Source organism: Herpailurus yagouaroundi, unplaced genomic scaffold, assembly GCF_014898765.1.
Source record: "Herpailurus yagouaroundi ecotype Mexico unplaced genomic scaffold, PumYag 77, whole genome shotgun sequence".
NCBI classification, from domain to species: Eukaryota; Metazoa; Chordata; class Mammalia; order Carnivora; family Felidae; genus Herpailurus; species Herpailurus yagouaroundi.
In genome coordinates this window covers 84,168,283-84,183,678 of record NW_024412388.1, presented here as the reverse complement: position 1 = coordinate 84,183,678, position 15,396 = coordinate 84,168,283, and the positions used below count along the sequence as shown (strand labels likewise).

The following is a 15,396-nucleotide window of genomic DNA, read 5'->3' as shown; positions in this document are numbered from 1 at the left end:
TAATCTTGTTCATTGGGATAGTTCAGGGAAGCCCTCCCTGAGACCTAAAGGATGCTTAGAATGGGAAGAGTCCCCCAAGTGGAGGACGTGTGTAAAGGGAGGAGAAATGGTTGGAAGAAGGGAAGATTACTTCGTGAATGGTACATAAAGAGTCATGGCAAAAATGGCTATAGGTGAGGTTGGAGAAGGGCAGGGCGGGTTATTAAGATGTCACTAGGAAGTTTGTATTTACTGAGTGCAATGCAAACCACTGAAGGATTTATTCATTCTGTTTGTGTGTGCGTGTGTGTGATGAGTCAATTAATACTTTTAAAAACTCAGTCTAGAGTGGAGAGGGGTAAGGTATGAGTAGAAGAGTGGAATACCACTGGACCTTGGTGGATGGAGTGAAGGTGGAGAAATGAAGACACATTCCAAGATCCTTTAGGAGGTCGAAGTTTGAGAGCTTGGGGATGAATAAAATGTTTGAGAAAACATGATTTTACAGTTTCTATGTAACTTTCTAGTTTTTCTTAGCAGTACAATTTGATTCAAGAAAATGTATCCATTCTCTGTCTAGTAAATTCCAGGCTCTGGAAGGTAATCTAATGGTTTGTTTAAAGAAGTCTTCCCAAATCACTCAAGGTAGTGAGCATTTACACCCCAGTTACCCTTTTCCATTTCTCTTATCTTCTAAGCAGACATCACTGTTTCTTACTATTTTGCTACTTGCTTACTAGGAGTATAATCGTGAGAGTGAGGTATTTCTCACTCTAGAAATATAATCTAGAAGACGGATTATATCCAGAGTACCTAACAATGGGTACATTGGAACTGTTCAATAAATATTTGTTGAATGAAATGATGAATGAACTAATGAAAGAATAACGATATGGAGGAAATACTTGAATCCAAGGTGCTCACAATCTAGCCAAGAGGATTAAGAAGTAAGCAGGTAGCGTTATGGGAGAAGAGAGGAGGAGGATGTATTTATCTAACCGGGAGAACAGAGGGAGGTCTGGAGACAGATATAATCAAAGATGAATGTTTTCTGGATTGAGACCATCTCTCAATGGAAATCACTCCCGTCTCTCCAGCAAGCTCTATAACAAAACATAAAGCACTCTTCAAAGGAGCTTCACATTTTAGAAATATATATCTACATATATTTAAGGAGTCGTTAGAATGGATTGTCCTGCAAAGATACAACCTTGATTTTGTACCACCTACAGCACTTACAGCACTTATTACTTGCCACTTCTGGCTGTAGAAATTTTGCTCCTCTCCCTCCCTGGGTCTCTGATAACCCTGTCTCCGCTCGCTCGTACTCCCGGGTTTTGTCCACTGTCGGAAGACCTGCGCCCTTGCCTTCTCCCGCCTTCTGATAGATGAATAGAGGAACGTTTACTACCTCATCCCTGAGGAGTTCCAGAAGATGCAGCTGCCCATAAGCTAACGTTTCTGCACCTTGCGGGATTCGTGAGGAAGCAAAAGAAAAGGAGCAATTTGTTACTTAGAGCGCCAATTGCCTTTACCTTTAATCCTGTGGGTCTCTAACATCTGGCCCCAGCCTACCAAGCTCAGGCTTTAACAGTTTACAGAGCAAAGGTCAGTCCCGGGTGCGAGTGCTCTCTCCCTCCCTTCCTTCCGCCTGTGGAAGGAAAACAAGCCGCCAGCGTGGGGGATGGGCCGGGCTGCTTTCCCCGTGGTTCCACGGGCAGTGCGGGGCGCCTGGAGCCGCGAGGCCGAGCCCGCAGCCCCGCCCCAGGGGCGTGGCCTCCCAGCGCCAGCCCCGCCCCCGCGCCGCGGACCCTCCGCTTCCTATTTACTCGGTAGCTTCGGCTTCCCGTCACTTCGCTTTCTGACTGGAGCTTGAGGACGCTAGGAGGGTCTGTCACTAGGAGACTTCAGGCTGTAAACACTGCCATGGCCCCTGTGCTTAGCAAGGACTCGGCGGACATTGAGGTACCGACTGCGCGCCGGGTCGCCAAGGGCGGGAGGTGGGGGCCCAGCCGGTGGGTGCTGGGGAGGCCGCGGCAGTCGCTCGGGAAAGAGTGGGAGACCGGGGAAACTTTGCCTCCGTGGGAGGCCTGCGGGGGAGGTGGAGGAGCAGGGAGCCAGAACATGGGCACGGGCAGCGGGGGACAGAAGTGGAAGGGTCCCGCGACTGGAGGGGGTGCCTTTTGGGTTGGGACCTGGCTGTTTACTTCGGAGGGGATTAAGGAAGCCTGTCTTGTCTTGCCCTGAATGGTATGACTAAGAAGCACAAGAGTTCCAGTGAGGTGGACTCTGGAGGATAGGAGCTCCCATTTCCCACCCCGTCTACCCAGGCACTTTCCCCTTTCTCCACCCCTATGCATTTCAGGGCACCTGTTTGCTGCCCCCACCTCCAATTGCTGAATTCTAAATATATGCAAAGGTGAGCTATAGAAATAAAGGAGATCTGTGTGTCAGCTATTCTAGCAGTCCCTGCTAGCCATAGTAATGCTTCAATGCTTATGAAATTATTTAACATAGGGAGGAATGGAACAAACTATTGAGAACACGAAAAATGCAGTGCTATCAGAAAAACATAAACAAGCTGTATTTTTCTCTCCTCTCAAGAGTTTTTGATTCTCTCTTCCACTCTGTTTCTGTAACAATTTCATCTTTCTTCCTGTGAATAAGGTCCTACCTGAAATGACATGACCGTTTCCTTTAAATTCTTCCTAAGACCTTTGTGTTTGACATGGGAAGGATTTAATTTTAAACAGTGATTTTTAGACATACCCAATTCAGCGTTTGTGAGCTAAGATAAACTGCTTTTTCATATTTTGTTGTGTTTTGTTTAAGGCTTTTCTTTATTTGAGTCTCCCTGTCCGATAAAATGTGTATATGTGTGTACGTGTATGTTTTCTCTGTCTTTTTTTTTTTATAAATGACAAATTTTTCTTTCCTCAGTCCTTTTCAGTGGCTTAAATAAAAGTTTAAAACCACCTGTTTGCAGAATAGCTGCTGATGCCACATTTTTCCTCTGTCATTGAAGTAACTTTGTGTTCTGTTGGGAGATGGTAGTAATGTTTTCTTCCAACTCCATACATTGGTTTGGGAAAAATCCATTTTAGTAATAAGAGTCAAATTATATTGTAGTGACCTCTCTGGTTAATTTACTTGTGGTTTCTCTTGTGGATAGTTTACTATTTCATATTGATCAGTAAGATATATTTAACCCAATATTTATTCATGTGTGCACAAGGTGAAGGATACTCGATTTATGTCACTGTCAAAGCCCTTTTTGGTCCTTATTACTTTGATTTAACCAAATCATTTTTTTTAAACTAAGCTAAATAGCAAACTTTTGACAGCATTCAGGCAGTACTGATTTTAGAGAGGAGAGTGTCAGGGGGCAGGTGGCCTTTGGCTTTTAGAATGGTATGTTATTTGCTTAACTGATTTCTTTCTCTGTATTTCTCTTGCAATTGTCTTGGAAATCAGTTCTTAACCACAGAACACTAAGGAAAAGATGCCAGTGAAACATTAAATTACTAGCTTAATCTCATATGTTGTTTGAACTAAGACCCGTTTGAGAAGTCCACGCCCTTACACTCACCTCAGTCTAACCTTAGTCTGTGGGGTTAATCTGCCTGATATTACTTACAATTTAGAACAGTGGTATTCAAGCCTTTTCAGGTTTTATGTAGTTCATATATGCAGCACATTTTAATCAGTAACCACTTTCATTATACATAGTATCTTCCTTTTCTCTCAAAGTAATAACCTGTGATTCATGAGTTATAGTACCACCAGAGAGCATGAAATTAATCATTAAAATATAATGCAGTGAAGAAAAATACATTAAGCCTAAAGGAACACATTTAAGCATAGATGTCTCAGTTGATCCTGTTGATTCACCAAAGTTCATTTTTGTTTGAAGAATCAGAATGAATGATGAAAGCTCAGTTTTCTATCAAATTTGAATGCGTACATTGGGTTTCCTTTCCTTGAATGAATTCCTTAAGACCATTGTCTAGAGACTGATCTGACTGTGACCATTGCTTTAGTCTCAAGAACATGGAGTAATCTTTAAAAAAAATCAGTATGGAACAAAATACAGGTTCACTTGATAAATGTGAAAAGAACAGAAGGTGATGGTGACAACCCACTATAATAGTGATTTAACTTTCCCCATAAGCTACCTACAGAATCTCAGGTTTCAGTGAGGCAGCCAAGAAATATCTCTATTTCTGAAGAAAAAAAGTTACTGAGGTAAAGTTGCCTTGTGTGTTCACTCCATAATGTCTAGCCTTAATTAAGTATCACATCAGGGTTTGAAGGATTGGGAGCATAAAAAACAATCAGAATGTCACCAAACCCCAAAAATGGAATATTTCAGGCTGAAAGATAAAGCACAACAATGATGCATTAGTAAGTAATAGACATTAGGCGATAGAACCTAGCTCATATACTCAAAAATTGTTGTCACTATGGTAATTGTAGAAGCAGCATGAGAAGTGAAGTTGTTTTGTTTTGTTTTGTTTTCCCTGATACATAAATGTGATTCAGACCCTGGGATCTGGAGCTAACTGGGTTGAAGTCTAGTTTAGTTCTTTTAAACTGTGACTTTAGGAAGGTTACTTAGCTTCTCTGAGTCATATTTTCATAACCTGTTAAATAAGGAAAATTATAATAGGAAATATAATAAATGTCACAAGTTGACATATTCTTGTTAGGAAAAAGGACAAATGTTAAAAAATAAAAGTATGAACAAATATCTTAGGAAAATTCCTGCCAATGAAATAATTAGTATTCTAAAATCATTAACGGTAGCTATGTGCTTTTGAAAGTCATCTTACTTTATGGGATTACATTTTGGACAAAGCTGAATTTTGTCAAGGATAGCTTTTGAATACAAATTCTCCTGGGAAGATTTGAGAGAAGGTGAATACCCAATCCTGGTCACTTACCCTGACTTCAGTGGTACCTTCACAGTACTTCATTTAGTTTGAATTGATAACCAGTATAATGCCAATATCTGTTCATTTAAAAGCAAGTAAGAATAATTTTAGAAAAGTGTAATTTTGTTCAGTGTCCTGTTCCTCTCCACTGACATGGATAATTAAGAGTAGACTATAGAAGTATAATTAAAAGAAAATGTATGGGGGCGCCTGGGTGGCGCAGTCGGTTGAGCGTCCGACTTCAGCCAGGTCACGATCTCGCGGCCCGTGAGTTCGAGCCCCGCGTCAGGCTCTGGGCTGATGGCTCGGAGCCTGGAGCCTGTTTCCGATTCTGTGTCTCCCTCTCTCTCTCTGCCCCTCCCCCGTTCATGCTCTGTCTCTCTCTGTCCCAAAGATAAATAGAGACGTTGAAAAAAAAATAAAAAAAAAAAAAAGAAGAACGATCATTTAAAGTCACAATTAGCAGCCCCTCTATTAAAAAAAAAAAAAAAAAAAGAAAATGTATGCAGCTACAGGAAACCTTTAACTTTCTGAATAATAGTAATTTTGGTAAATATTTACAGCCAAACTCAAATGCTACCTACCACTCTAATGCTTTCACAATCACAAGTCAACGTCCATTCCTTGAATTATCAGTTAGTGAGTGTTTCACATTTACCCTGAATCAGAAAGGGATTTCAGTCCATTGTCTACAGAATCATAGTGCATTTCAAGTCAAACAGAAACAGTTTCTGAATTACTTATACTCTAGCTTCCATTCATTTGAGAATTTTCTATGCTTATTAATTAAGAAAATAAGTTACTAAAATCATGGACTTGGAAAATGGGAAGATAAAGGAAACAACTGGGAGAAAAGTACATTTTTAAGGAGCATTTTGAAAAAAGGGAAGGCAGGGGTTATGAATTAATTGGTAGAGGTGGGAGAAAATATTTCAGAATACCCTCTATCATAACTGTTTTTGTCTCTGGGAAGGGGAAGGGTTATGGATCCAAAGGAGAGAATAAAGATTCAACTTTGCAGAAGCTATGGATTATTTATTTATTTATTTATTTATTTATTTATTTAAACTTTTATGTTTTTTTTATTCAGTGTATAAATGACAGTTCTTTCTTGTCTCCTTTCTTTTACTGATTAGGCACCGCCAATCTAAGGAAATGCTATCTCGACTTGCTAAAGCTTTTAATTTTTTTTAAAGTTTTTAAATTTTAAACCTGTTCTGTGAGTCTGAATTGTTAAAAATATGCTTGTCCTCCCTATTTTAAACTGTCCTGTGGACCGTACTCAAAGTATTTCTCCTTTCTAAGAAATTAAGCTGGGCAGTAAAAATGTGTCTGATTGTGTGATTTGGGAAGTTACTTCATTCCAAATGATAGCTCCTTGTAGTTTTTTTTTTTAAAGGAGAGAATAAATTTATTATTATTATTATTATTATTATTAATAACATATGAAATTTATTGTCAAATTGGTTTCCATACAACACCCCATGCTCATCCCAAAAGATGCCCTCTTCAATGCCCATCACCTACCCTCCCCTCCCTCCCACCCCCCATCAACCCTCAGTTTGTTCTCAGTTTTTAAGAGTTTCTTAGGCTTTGGCTCTCAGCTCTTTGTAGTTTTAAGGTGTATTTCTAGAGTTAAGCATGGCCAGATGTATATACCTCAGTATAGTTTTTTAAAAGAAATTAGACCTCCTGCACATGAATTCAGTGACCAATTTAGTAGTTTAATTAAAAACTGAGATTAATGACTAATGACGATTCTATCACTAGGGAATTTTTTACGTTGGATCTGCTTAATCATAGCAGATAGTGTTGTAAAAATATGTTGGAATTCAGTAGCCTTCTTTCTTACATTCTGGAAGAAAAATTCAGTTTTGGACAGCTGAACATTTGCAATAAGGAATTGATAAGAATATGAAAAAGATCTAGGGCCAAAATCCTGAGGAAACTGGATATCTTTAAGCAATCATCTTTCCTTAACTATTTGAATACAGCATTTTACCAAATTCTGTATATAAACAGGCAAGAATGCAAGAGCTGAAAAATAGACCTTACTGTAAAGGTAAACCTATCTGATCATTGTGGGAGAATTTTTAATAAGCATAAATTTGTTATAAAATTAAAAACACTAAAATTAAAGACAATGAGACTGAAAAAAATAAAGTTATAAAATAATATGACAAAGAAAATATGATGAGATTTGTTATGGTCCAGGCTTTAAGTGAAGCTAACGAGGATATTGAAAAGTAGGATTGGCCAACTTATTTTTCTCCCTCTTAGCTGGAAACAATGACAAATATGAATAGAAACCTTCAGTCCTTAAAACTGTAAGAAAATTTCAACATCATTTATACCCTGCCTTAATTTAAAAATATTTTATAAGGCATTCTAAGATTATAAATTTATATATAGTCAAGATTTTCATTTTCAAATGTGACATGTTTACCTTCAGGACTTCATTTGCTCTTAATCCTCTATATCAAAACAAAGTTTTTTTTGGCCTCAAACATCAATAGTGTGGTCATTCACAGATAACCTGGAGCCAGGAATACCACTAAGATAACTCTTAATAGGATTATATATTTCCTATGGTTTATAATTATTTCTTCTTCCATTGCTTGTAATTAAAATGTTATGCTAGTAGGTGTGAACTCATTGTATTACTTTTCTTTTAGAATGTCCACTACAGATATTTACTTATTGATATTAGGAGCTCAGTACGTTTATTTAAAGTTGTTTATTTTGTGTTTCACAAAATCAAACCTCAATTCATGGTAAAAAAGAAAACATTGTATTAAACAGACCTGGGTTCTAATCCTGATTCTCTCATTTTTTTTTTTTTTTTTTAATTTTTGTGATTGTGGTCAGTTCTTTCCTGAACTATCATTTCTTTTTCTGTCAATTGGATTTATGCTTCATTATTTCATGCAATAGCTGTAATGATTAACTGGTGTCATATACATATAATGCCTCAGATAGCATCTTTCACATAAAATATGTATTTTTAAAATATTAGTAGTTCTGGGGCACCTGGGTGACTCTGGTCGGTTGAGCGTCTGATTTCGGCTCAGGTCATAATTTCGCAGTCTGTGACTTCAAGCCCTGCATCGGACTCTGTGCTGACAGCTCAGAGCTTGGAGCCTGCTTCCGATTCTGTGTCCCCTGCTGTCTCTGCCCCTCCCCAACTCGTACTCTGTCTCTCTGTCTCTCAAAAATAAATATTAAAAAAAATACCAGGTACTTCTTTCAAACATCATTGTTGCACATATCATGTGTCTTATGTAAATGTCATTTGGCTGGAATTTTGTTCAACTCCAAAAATTAACAAGTGATATCGAAGCCTGTTAAAATATGTGAAAGAGGGGGGAGTTAATGAAGTTAAAAGAATTATGAGGATATATTTTGCAGATATATTTTATAAGAAAGTTCCTTAATTTTATTTGTCAATATTACCAGTGAGAAGGGGGAGTTTCTGAAATTCAGATCAAGTTAAAGAGACCCAGTTCATTTTGCTTTTTACTTCTATTTTAAAAATATGTTTAACACCCTCTGTATTGCTAGCCCTCTGGTGTAAATTGAAGGAGATTCAAAGGAAGTATGTGGCATTGGTTTTGTCTATATGGGATTATCTACATCTAATCCACTAGGGACTAAGACTCAAATCCAAGGCTGACCTCCCCAACCCTTATTATTTTACTGCAGTGTACATATGGATTGATTTTTCAGTGTTTTTCTGAGCATTTTTAGACTCTCTCAGGACCAATGTATTGGTGAAAATTATTTCTTGGTATTCTGAACGATATATAGAAGGGATTTAGTATTATCCCTTTCTGAAAAGAAATCTCTACACAATTATTTTTTAAAAAAGCCCAGGTCATATCTGTTTGTACAAACTGGACTAAGCTTATAATGTCTCTAAGCAAGTATATTAGCCTCAAAGAAAGTCTTTTTTCTAGACTTCTGAGCATCCCTGTATTTGTTCATTAAAACTTTTTTGACTACTAGGAAAGAAAGAATTGGAGATCAACCTATTTTGCACCAGGAAAATGTAAAATGTGCTCTTTCTGAAAGATGACTCAAATATTAAACTTTTTAATGTTAGGTTATGATAATTTTATTTCATTGAGAATTTCAGCTTGGTTGTGTAAAAGCATTCTCACTATCCTCTACCTTTATCATAATAATTAAAGAGACAATCTGTGTCCTTACCTCCCAGGTGTTTGGAAATTGATATTATGAGTGCTTATGAATGTCCCCTTGAGGCACTGCTGACTGGGCCACTTTGAAGAAAAATCTCTTCATCAATAATGAAGCCCTGAGGGCCACTTCTCAGGGGACCCACACAAAATTACATGTCAACTCCAGGCCTGATTTATACAGATGGTGCTCATGGATGGAGCCCTGACTGCACCTCCTCTTCTCCCATATTTTATTACCCACCATCCTGCGAATCCTCCCCACTGCCCTTCCCCCACTTACACTTCTTTCTCCAAACTTCATCCCCTAATTTTCAACTTGTTTTACCTGCCCACAATGGATTTACCTAACTAGATTTTTTTTGTTGAATCTTTGTGAAATCCTTTGAATGGTATTAAAAATTGACTATAGCAGCATGTTAAAACTTTAAAAATGTTAGTTTGATGTAAAAGCCATGTGAAAATCTTCAAAACAATAGAAGAGAATGTGTATTTACTGTATGTTAATTAATGTAAGTATTCTGGAATACGGGACAGGCCTGCAGATATGTTTGCTCTACTTGTTGGGTCCCTTGCTCTCTGACCTTGTGGAAATCATTCAACCACTTTGAAGAGTTTGCTGACTTCTCAATGAGTTTGCTATTGATCAGTCTTTTAAGGATGGTTTGTAATAAAATACGGCAATGGTGAAATTGTTTGGAAATGTGACCTGCTGAGTGATCATATTGAGGAAATGCAGACGTGATGTTGTCATAGCTACTGTATTTTACATGCTAGGCAGGATTAAGTATACCATTTATACCGACTCTATGGAATTGTTATACTTAATGATTTTTAAACTTTCTTCATGCTTGCCTGCTTCGTTTTCTTTTTCAATCAAACAAATGAGTTAAATCTAAATCTCTCCTGAGCACACAAAGTCCAATCCTTCTATATATTGGTGGAGTTTTGTGAGGGTGATATGGAATTTATAAATTCATATTTTGTGTCTCTTGGATGGTGTTATCCTTAACTAGAAATTGCAGCTAGAGATTCCAAATAAGGAGTTGAGACTCTCTTAGTTTCTCCAGTGTGTTTCTTGATTGATAACTGTCAGTGGAAATCAGAGTATAAATTTTGGGGTTTCTAGCCCATAGGGAATATAAGTTACCTTTCTCTGACTCCTTGTACCTGTTCCACAGTGACCTCAAAGCTTTGAGAACTTTTCTTTCAGTTATGTTTTCATGATAAATATTGGGGAGTACAGAGTAGAATGCTTGATTAAAATGCTCATATTTCAAAGAAAGCTATTTAGTTCTCACAGATTTCAGGAGTTAAATAATAGCATAACAGCTTTCACAGCAAGATGCTTTTTTGGGGGTTAACTTTTATTAATTTTTTTTTCATTCCTCTGATTAAATTTTATTTATTTATGTATTTAAATTTATTTGAGAGAGAGAGAGAGAGAGAGAGAGGGGGGGGGAGGGGGTAGAGGGAAAGAGAGAATCTTAAGCAGGCTCCACACTCAGCACGGAGCCCAATGTGGGGCTTGATCCCATGCCCTAAGGATCATAACCTGAGCCGAAATCAAGAGTTAGAATCAACTGAATGAGCCACCCAGGCACCCATACTGTGATTTGATTTTTAGAATTATTTTGCATGATCATTACAGAAAGAAAAATGCCAAAAAGAGTGAATTGAAGCCCTCAAACATACATAGTCACACCACCTAAAATAGCCCTGCTCAATGATTTAATACTTTTCTATGCGTGAGGAATTTTTTCCTAAACAGTTTTAATCATATTCAGTTTATATTTGTTTTCTTCTCCATTCAGAACTATTTCCTCACGTTCATACTAACTTTTAAAATAGTTTAAATACTCTTTCCATAATTTGGCTATTGAAAGTGCTGCTATAAACATTGGGGTACAAATGCCCCTATGCATCACCACTCCTGTATACTTTGGGTGGATTCCTAGCAGTTCTTTGGAAAGAGCCTAAATGTCCATCAATGGACGAATGGATAAAGAAGATGTGTTTTATATATACAATGGAATATTACTTGGCAGTGAGAAAGAATGAAATCTGGCTATTTGCAGCAATGTGGATTGAAGTGGAGGGTATTATGCTAAGAGAAATAAGCCAAGCACAGAAAGACAGATACTATATGTTTTCACTCCTTTTTGGATCTTGAGAAACTTAACAGAAGACCATTGGGGAGGGGTAGGGGGGAAAAAGTTAAAGAAATGGAGGGAGGCAAACCATAAGAGACTCTTAAGGACTGAAAACAAACTAAGGGTAGATGGGAGGTGAGGGAGAGGGGAAAGTGGTTGATGGGCACTGAGGAGAGCACTTGTTGGGATGAGCACTGGGTATTGTATGGAAACCAATTTGACTATAAATTATATTAAATAAAATAAATAAAATAAAATAAAATAAAATAAAATAAAATAAAATAAAATAAAATAAAATAAAATAGTTTTAAATAGCACTGTAAGATTCCACGCAGTGGAGATACCAAAATTTATTCAAGCCTCTCCTTTATTATCAGATAATTACTTTGTTTTTAGTAATAGTTATTTAAAATGCTTCAATAACTTTTTTCCTTAAGACATTTTGCCTAGAATACACTTGAAAGGGTTGGCTTCATTGATATGTAGTGCATTTCAGTTTGCCTTTTCCACCTACCTACATGATTGAACTGAATTGTGTATGTGTGTGTATGTGTGTGTGTGTGTGTGTGTGTGTTTTAAAGCATTTTTAAAAGGAAAAATGGCCCATTATTGGGTGCAAAGACAGAACGGAAAAAGTGGAATTGGAACCAATTACTAATTTGCCTCATCCCTCCACCACATTCAGGGTTAGAGAACATATAGGCATCTGAGCATAGTTTCCCTTGATGTGGATATGATTTCATTTGCACTCAGTGCTGATTTGATGCTTTATTCTAGATCATGGCTTGACTGCCTGATACTTCTTTATTTTTTCTGCCAAGAGTGAGGTTGGGTTTCAGGTTATTTTAAATAGGTAAATCTCAGGTTTTTGTCTTGAATGAATAAATATATATAACACCAACTGCAGGTGTTCCAATGTGTGACCACAAATGGAAACTTTTGTATTGTACCTTCCACCCTGTACCTCTCCCTCTCTTCAAACCACTCTAGCAGACCATGTTCTCAATGGATTCTTTCACCCTAGACCTCTATATCAGAAGTGTGTGTGTGTGTGTGTGTGTGTGTGTGTGTGTGTGTATACACATATACAGAAGCTTGTGTGTGTGTGCAATTTTTTCTCCTTTTTCTTTTTCTTATGGTTCTCAGGAAGAGGAAGAGAGTGGTGAATGTAACTATTTACACTCAACACATTTTTCTCACAGCGACAAATTTAATAAAGCAAAACATTCTTCTAAGGTATGTTAACCAAACTAGCTTTGATTCACGCTACATTTTAAAGCTAAAATTTGCTAGTAACCTGAGCTCTGAACATTGGTATGTTTAAGTCTCTTTTTTGAAAGAGATAAAAACATATGCAGAAGTTTCTTACATGATCCATGAAAATCACTGCCTATGACACCTCCATCCCAGTCTAGACAGTAATAAATGTTTATTCTTTATACATGTTTAAGATCACATTGTTGAAGGATTCAAGAGGTAAATTATCAATTGTACGTGTGACTATTTTAAGGATTTGAAATATTTTTGAGTTGTATACCTATTTATACATCTGTTATCAGTGTATTAATGTATATGAAATGGTATCCTTTTCAACATTAAAATTATTTTTAATTATTTAGTGGACAGTTGTGTGAAAACTCCTATCTGATTTTATTTTGTATTTGTTTGAATATTCATTAATTTGAATATCTTTCCCACATTTTATTTATTTATTTTTAATTTTTTTTTCAACGTTTATATATTTTTGGGACAGAGAGAGACAGAGCATGAACAGGGGAGGGGCAGAGAGAGAGGGAGACACAGAATCGGAAACAGGCTCCAGGCTCTGAACCATCAGCCCAGAGCCCGACGCGGGGCTCGAACTCACAGACCGCGAGATCGTGACCTGGCTGAAGTCGGACGCTTAACCGACTGCGCCACCCAGGCGCCCCGTCTTTCCCACATTTTAAAGGGGCTTGGAGTTTCTTTTATTTATTTATTCATTTATTTATTTGTTTTTTATTTTATTTTATTTTTTAATTGTTTTCAATATATGAAATTTATTGTCAAATTGGTTTCCATACAACACCCAGTGCTCATCCCAAAAGGTGCCCTCCTCAATACCCATCACCCACCCTCTCCTCCCTCCCACCCCCCATCAACCCTCAGTTTGTTCTGTTTTTAAGAGTCTCTTATGCTTTGGCTCTCTCCCACTCTAACCTCTTTTTTTATTTTCCTTCCCCTCCCCCATGGGTTTCTGTTAAGTTTCTCAGGATCCACATAAGATCCTGTTTCACTATGATATGTTGTGCAGAAGATCGATTCAAGTTACATCTGAAGGCAGTTCTCTGTGCTTCTTGGATTTCAGTGCCTTTTTCCTTCCCCAGATCAGGGAAGTTCTCAGCTATTATTTCTTCAAGTACACCTTCAGCACCTTTCCCTCTCTCTTCCTCCTCTGGAATACCAATTATGCATAGATTATTTCTCTTTAGTGCATCACTTAGTTCTCTAATTTTCCCCTTATACTCCTGGATTTTTTTTTATCTCTCTTTTACTCAACTTCTTCTTTTTCCATAATTTTATCTTCTAGTTCACCTATTCTCTCCTCTGCCTCTTCAATTTGAACCGTGGTCGTCTCCATTTTATTTTGCAGCTCATTAATAGCATTTTTTAGCTCCTCCTGGCTGTTCCTTAGTCCCTTGATCTCTGTAGCAATAGATTCTCTGCTGTCCTTTATACTGTTTTCAAGCCCAGTGACTAATTTTATGACTATTATTCTAAATTCACTTTCTGTTATATTGTTTAAATCCTTTTTGATCAGTTCTTTACCTGTTATTATTTCCTGGACATTTTTTTGAGGGGAATTCTTCCGTTTGGTCATTTTGGATAGTCCCTGGAGTGGTGCGGAACTGCGGGGCACTTCCCCTGTGCTGTCTTGAGTAACTTGCGTTGGTGGGCGGGGCCACAGTCAGACCTGATGTCTTTCCCAGCCCACCGCTGGGGCCACAGTCAGACTGGTGTGTGTCTTCTCATTCCCTCTCCTAGGGGCAGGATTCACTGTGGGTTGGTGTGGCCCATCTGGGCTGCTTGCACCCTGCCAGGCTTGTGGTGCTGGGGATCTGGCGTATTAGCTGGGGTGGACCCGCAAAGTGCACAGGGGCAGGAGGGGAAGGCACCGCTCGCTTTTCCTTTGGAGATCCGCTTCAGGAGGGGCCCTGTGGCACTGGGAGGGAGTCAGACCCCTGCCGCCGGAGGGGTGGATCCGCAGAAGCACAGAGTTGGGTGTTCGTGCGGTACAAGCAAGTTCCCTGACAGGAACCGGTTCCCTTTGGGATTTTGGCTGGGGGATGGGCGAGAGAGATGGAGCTGGTGAGCACCTTTGTTCCCCGCCAAGCTGTGCTCTGTAGTCTGGGGCTCAACAACTCTCCCTCCCCTTGTCCTCCAGCCTTCCTGCTCTCCGAGCGGAGCTGTTAGCTTATAACCTTCCAGATGTTAAGTCCCGCTTGCTGTCAGAACACACTCCGTCCAGCCCCTCCGCTTTTGCAAGCCAGACTTGGGGGCTCTGCTTGGCCGGCAGGCTGCCCCTCTGCCCCGGCTCCCTCCCGCTCCCTCCCGCCAGTCCGTGTAGTGCACACCGCTCCTCCACCCTTCTTACCCTCTTCTGTAGGCCTCTTGTCTGTGCTTGGCTGGGGAGACAAGCCTAGCTCTAGTCTTCTGGCGGTTTTCTGGGTTATTTAGGCAGGTGTAGGTGGAATCTAAGTGATCAGGACGCGGTGAGCCCAGCGTCCTCCTATGCCGCCATTTCCCCAGGTCTCCTGGAGTTTCTTTTAAAAAATGTGCTTTAACAGAATTTTAGTGTAAGAGTAAAATAAGAGAAAAATATAAATAGAAATACAAATAAGAAAAGTAGAAATATCTTCCAACAAAGTGAGTTTAGAGGGAACACACTTCAACATAATAAGAGCCTTGTATGAAAAACCCTCAGCTGACATCATAGTCCATGGTGAAGAGCTGAAAACTTTTTTTAAAGATGAGGAACAAGACAAAATGGTCCCTTCTGACCACTTTTATTTGATAGTACTGGAAGTCCTACCTGCAGTAATCGGAGAAGAAAGAAAGAAAGAAAGAAAGAAAGAAAGAAAGAAAGAAAGAAAG

General features: G+C 38.7%; 1 protein-coding gene and 1 long non-coding RNA gene across 2 annotated transcripts in view; one reads left to right on the top strand and one right to left on the bottom strand.

The window, feature by feature from the left end:
* LOC121027532 (uncharacterized) overlaps positions 1-1,760 on the bottom strand; it is a 130,740-nt gene extending 128,980 nt beyond the window's left edge. Inside the window, exon 1 of the long non-coding RNA XR_005788788.1 lies at positions 1,515-1,760. This is a non-coding gene — a long non-coding RNA (uncharacterized LOC121027532). The remainder of the gene's footprint in view (positions 1-1,514) is intronic.
* A 25-nt stretch (positions 1,761-1,785) lies between these two features.
* DPYD (dihydropyrimidine dehydrogenase) overlaps positions 1,786-15,396 on the top strand; it is an 891,530-nt gene continuing 877,919 nt past the window's right edge. Inside the window, exon 1 of the mRNA XM_040471061.1 lies at positions 1,786-1,944. Coding sequence (XP_040326995.1) covers positions 1,906-1,944 — 39 coding nt within the window. The 5' untranslated portion in view covers positions 1,786-1,905. The remainder of the gene's footprint in view (positions 1,945-15,396) is intronic.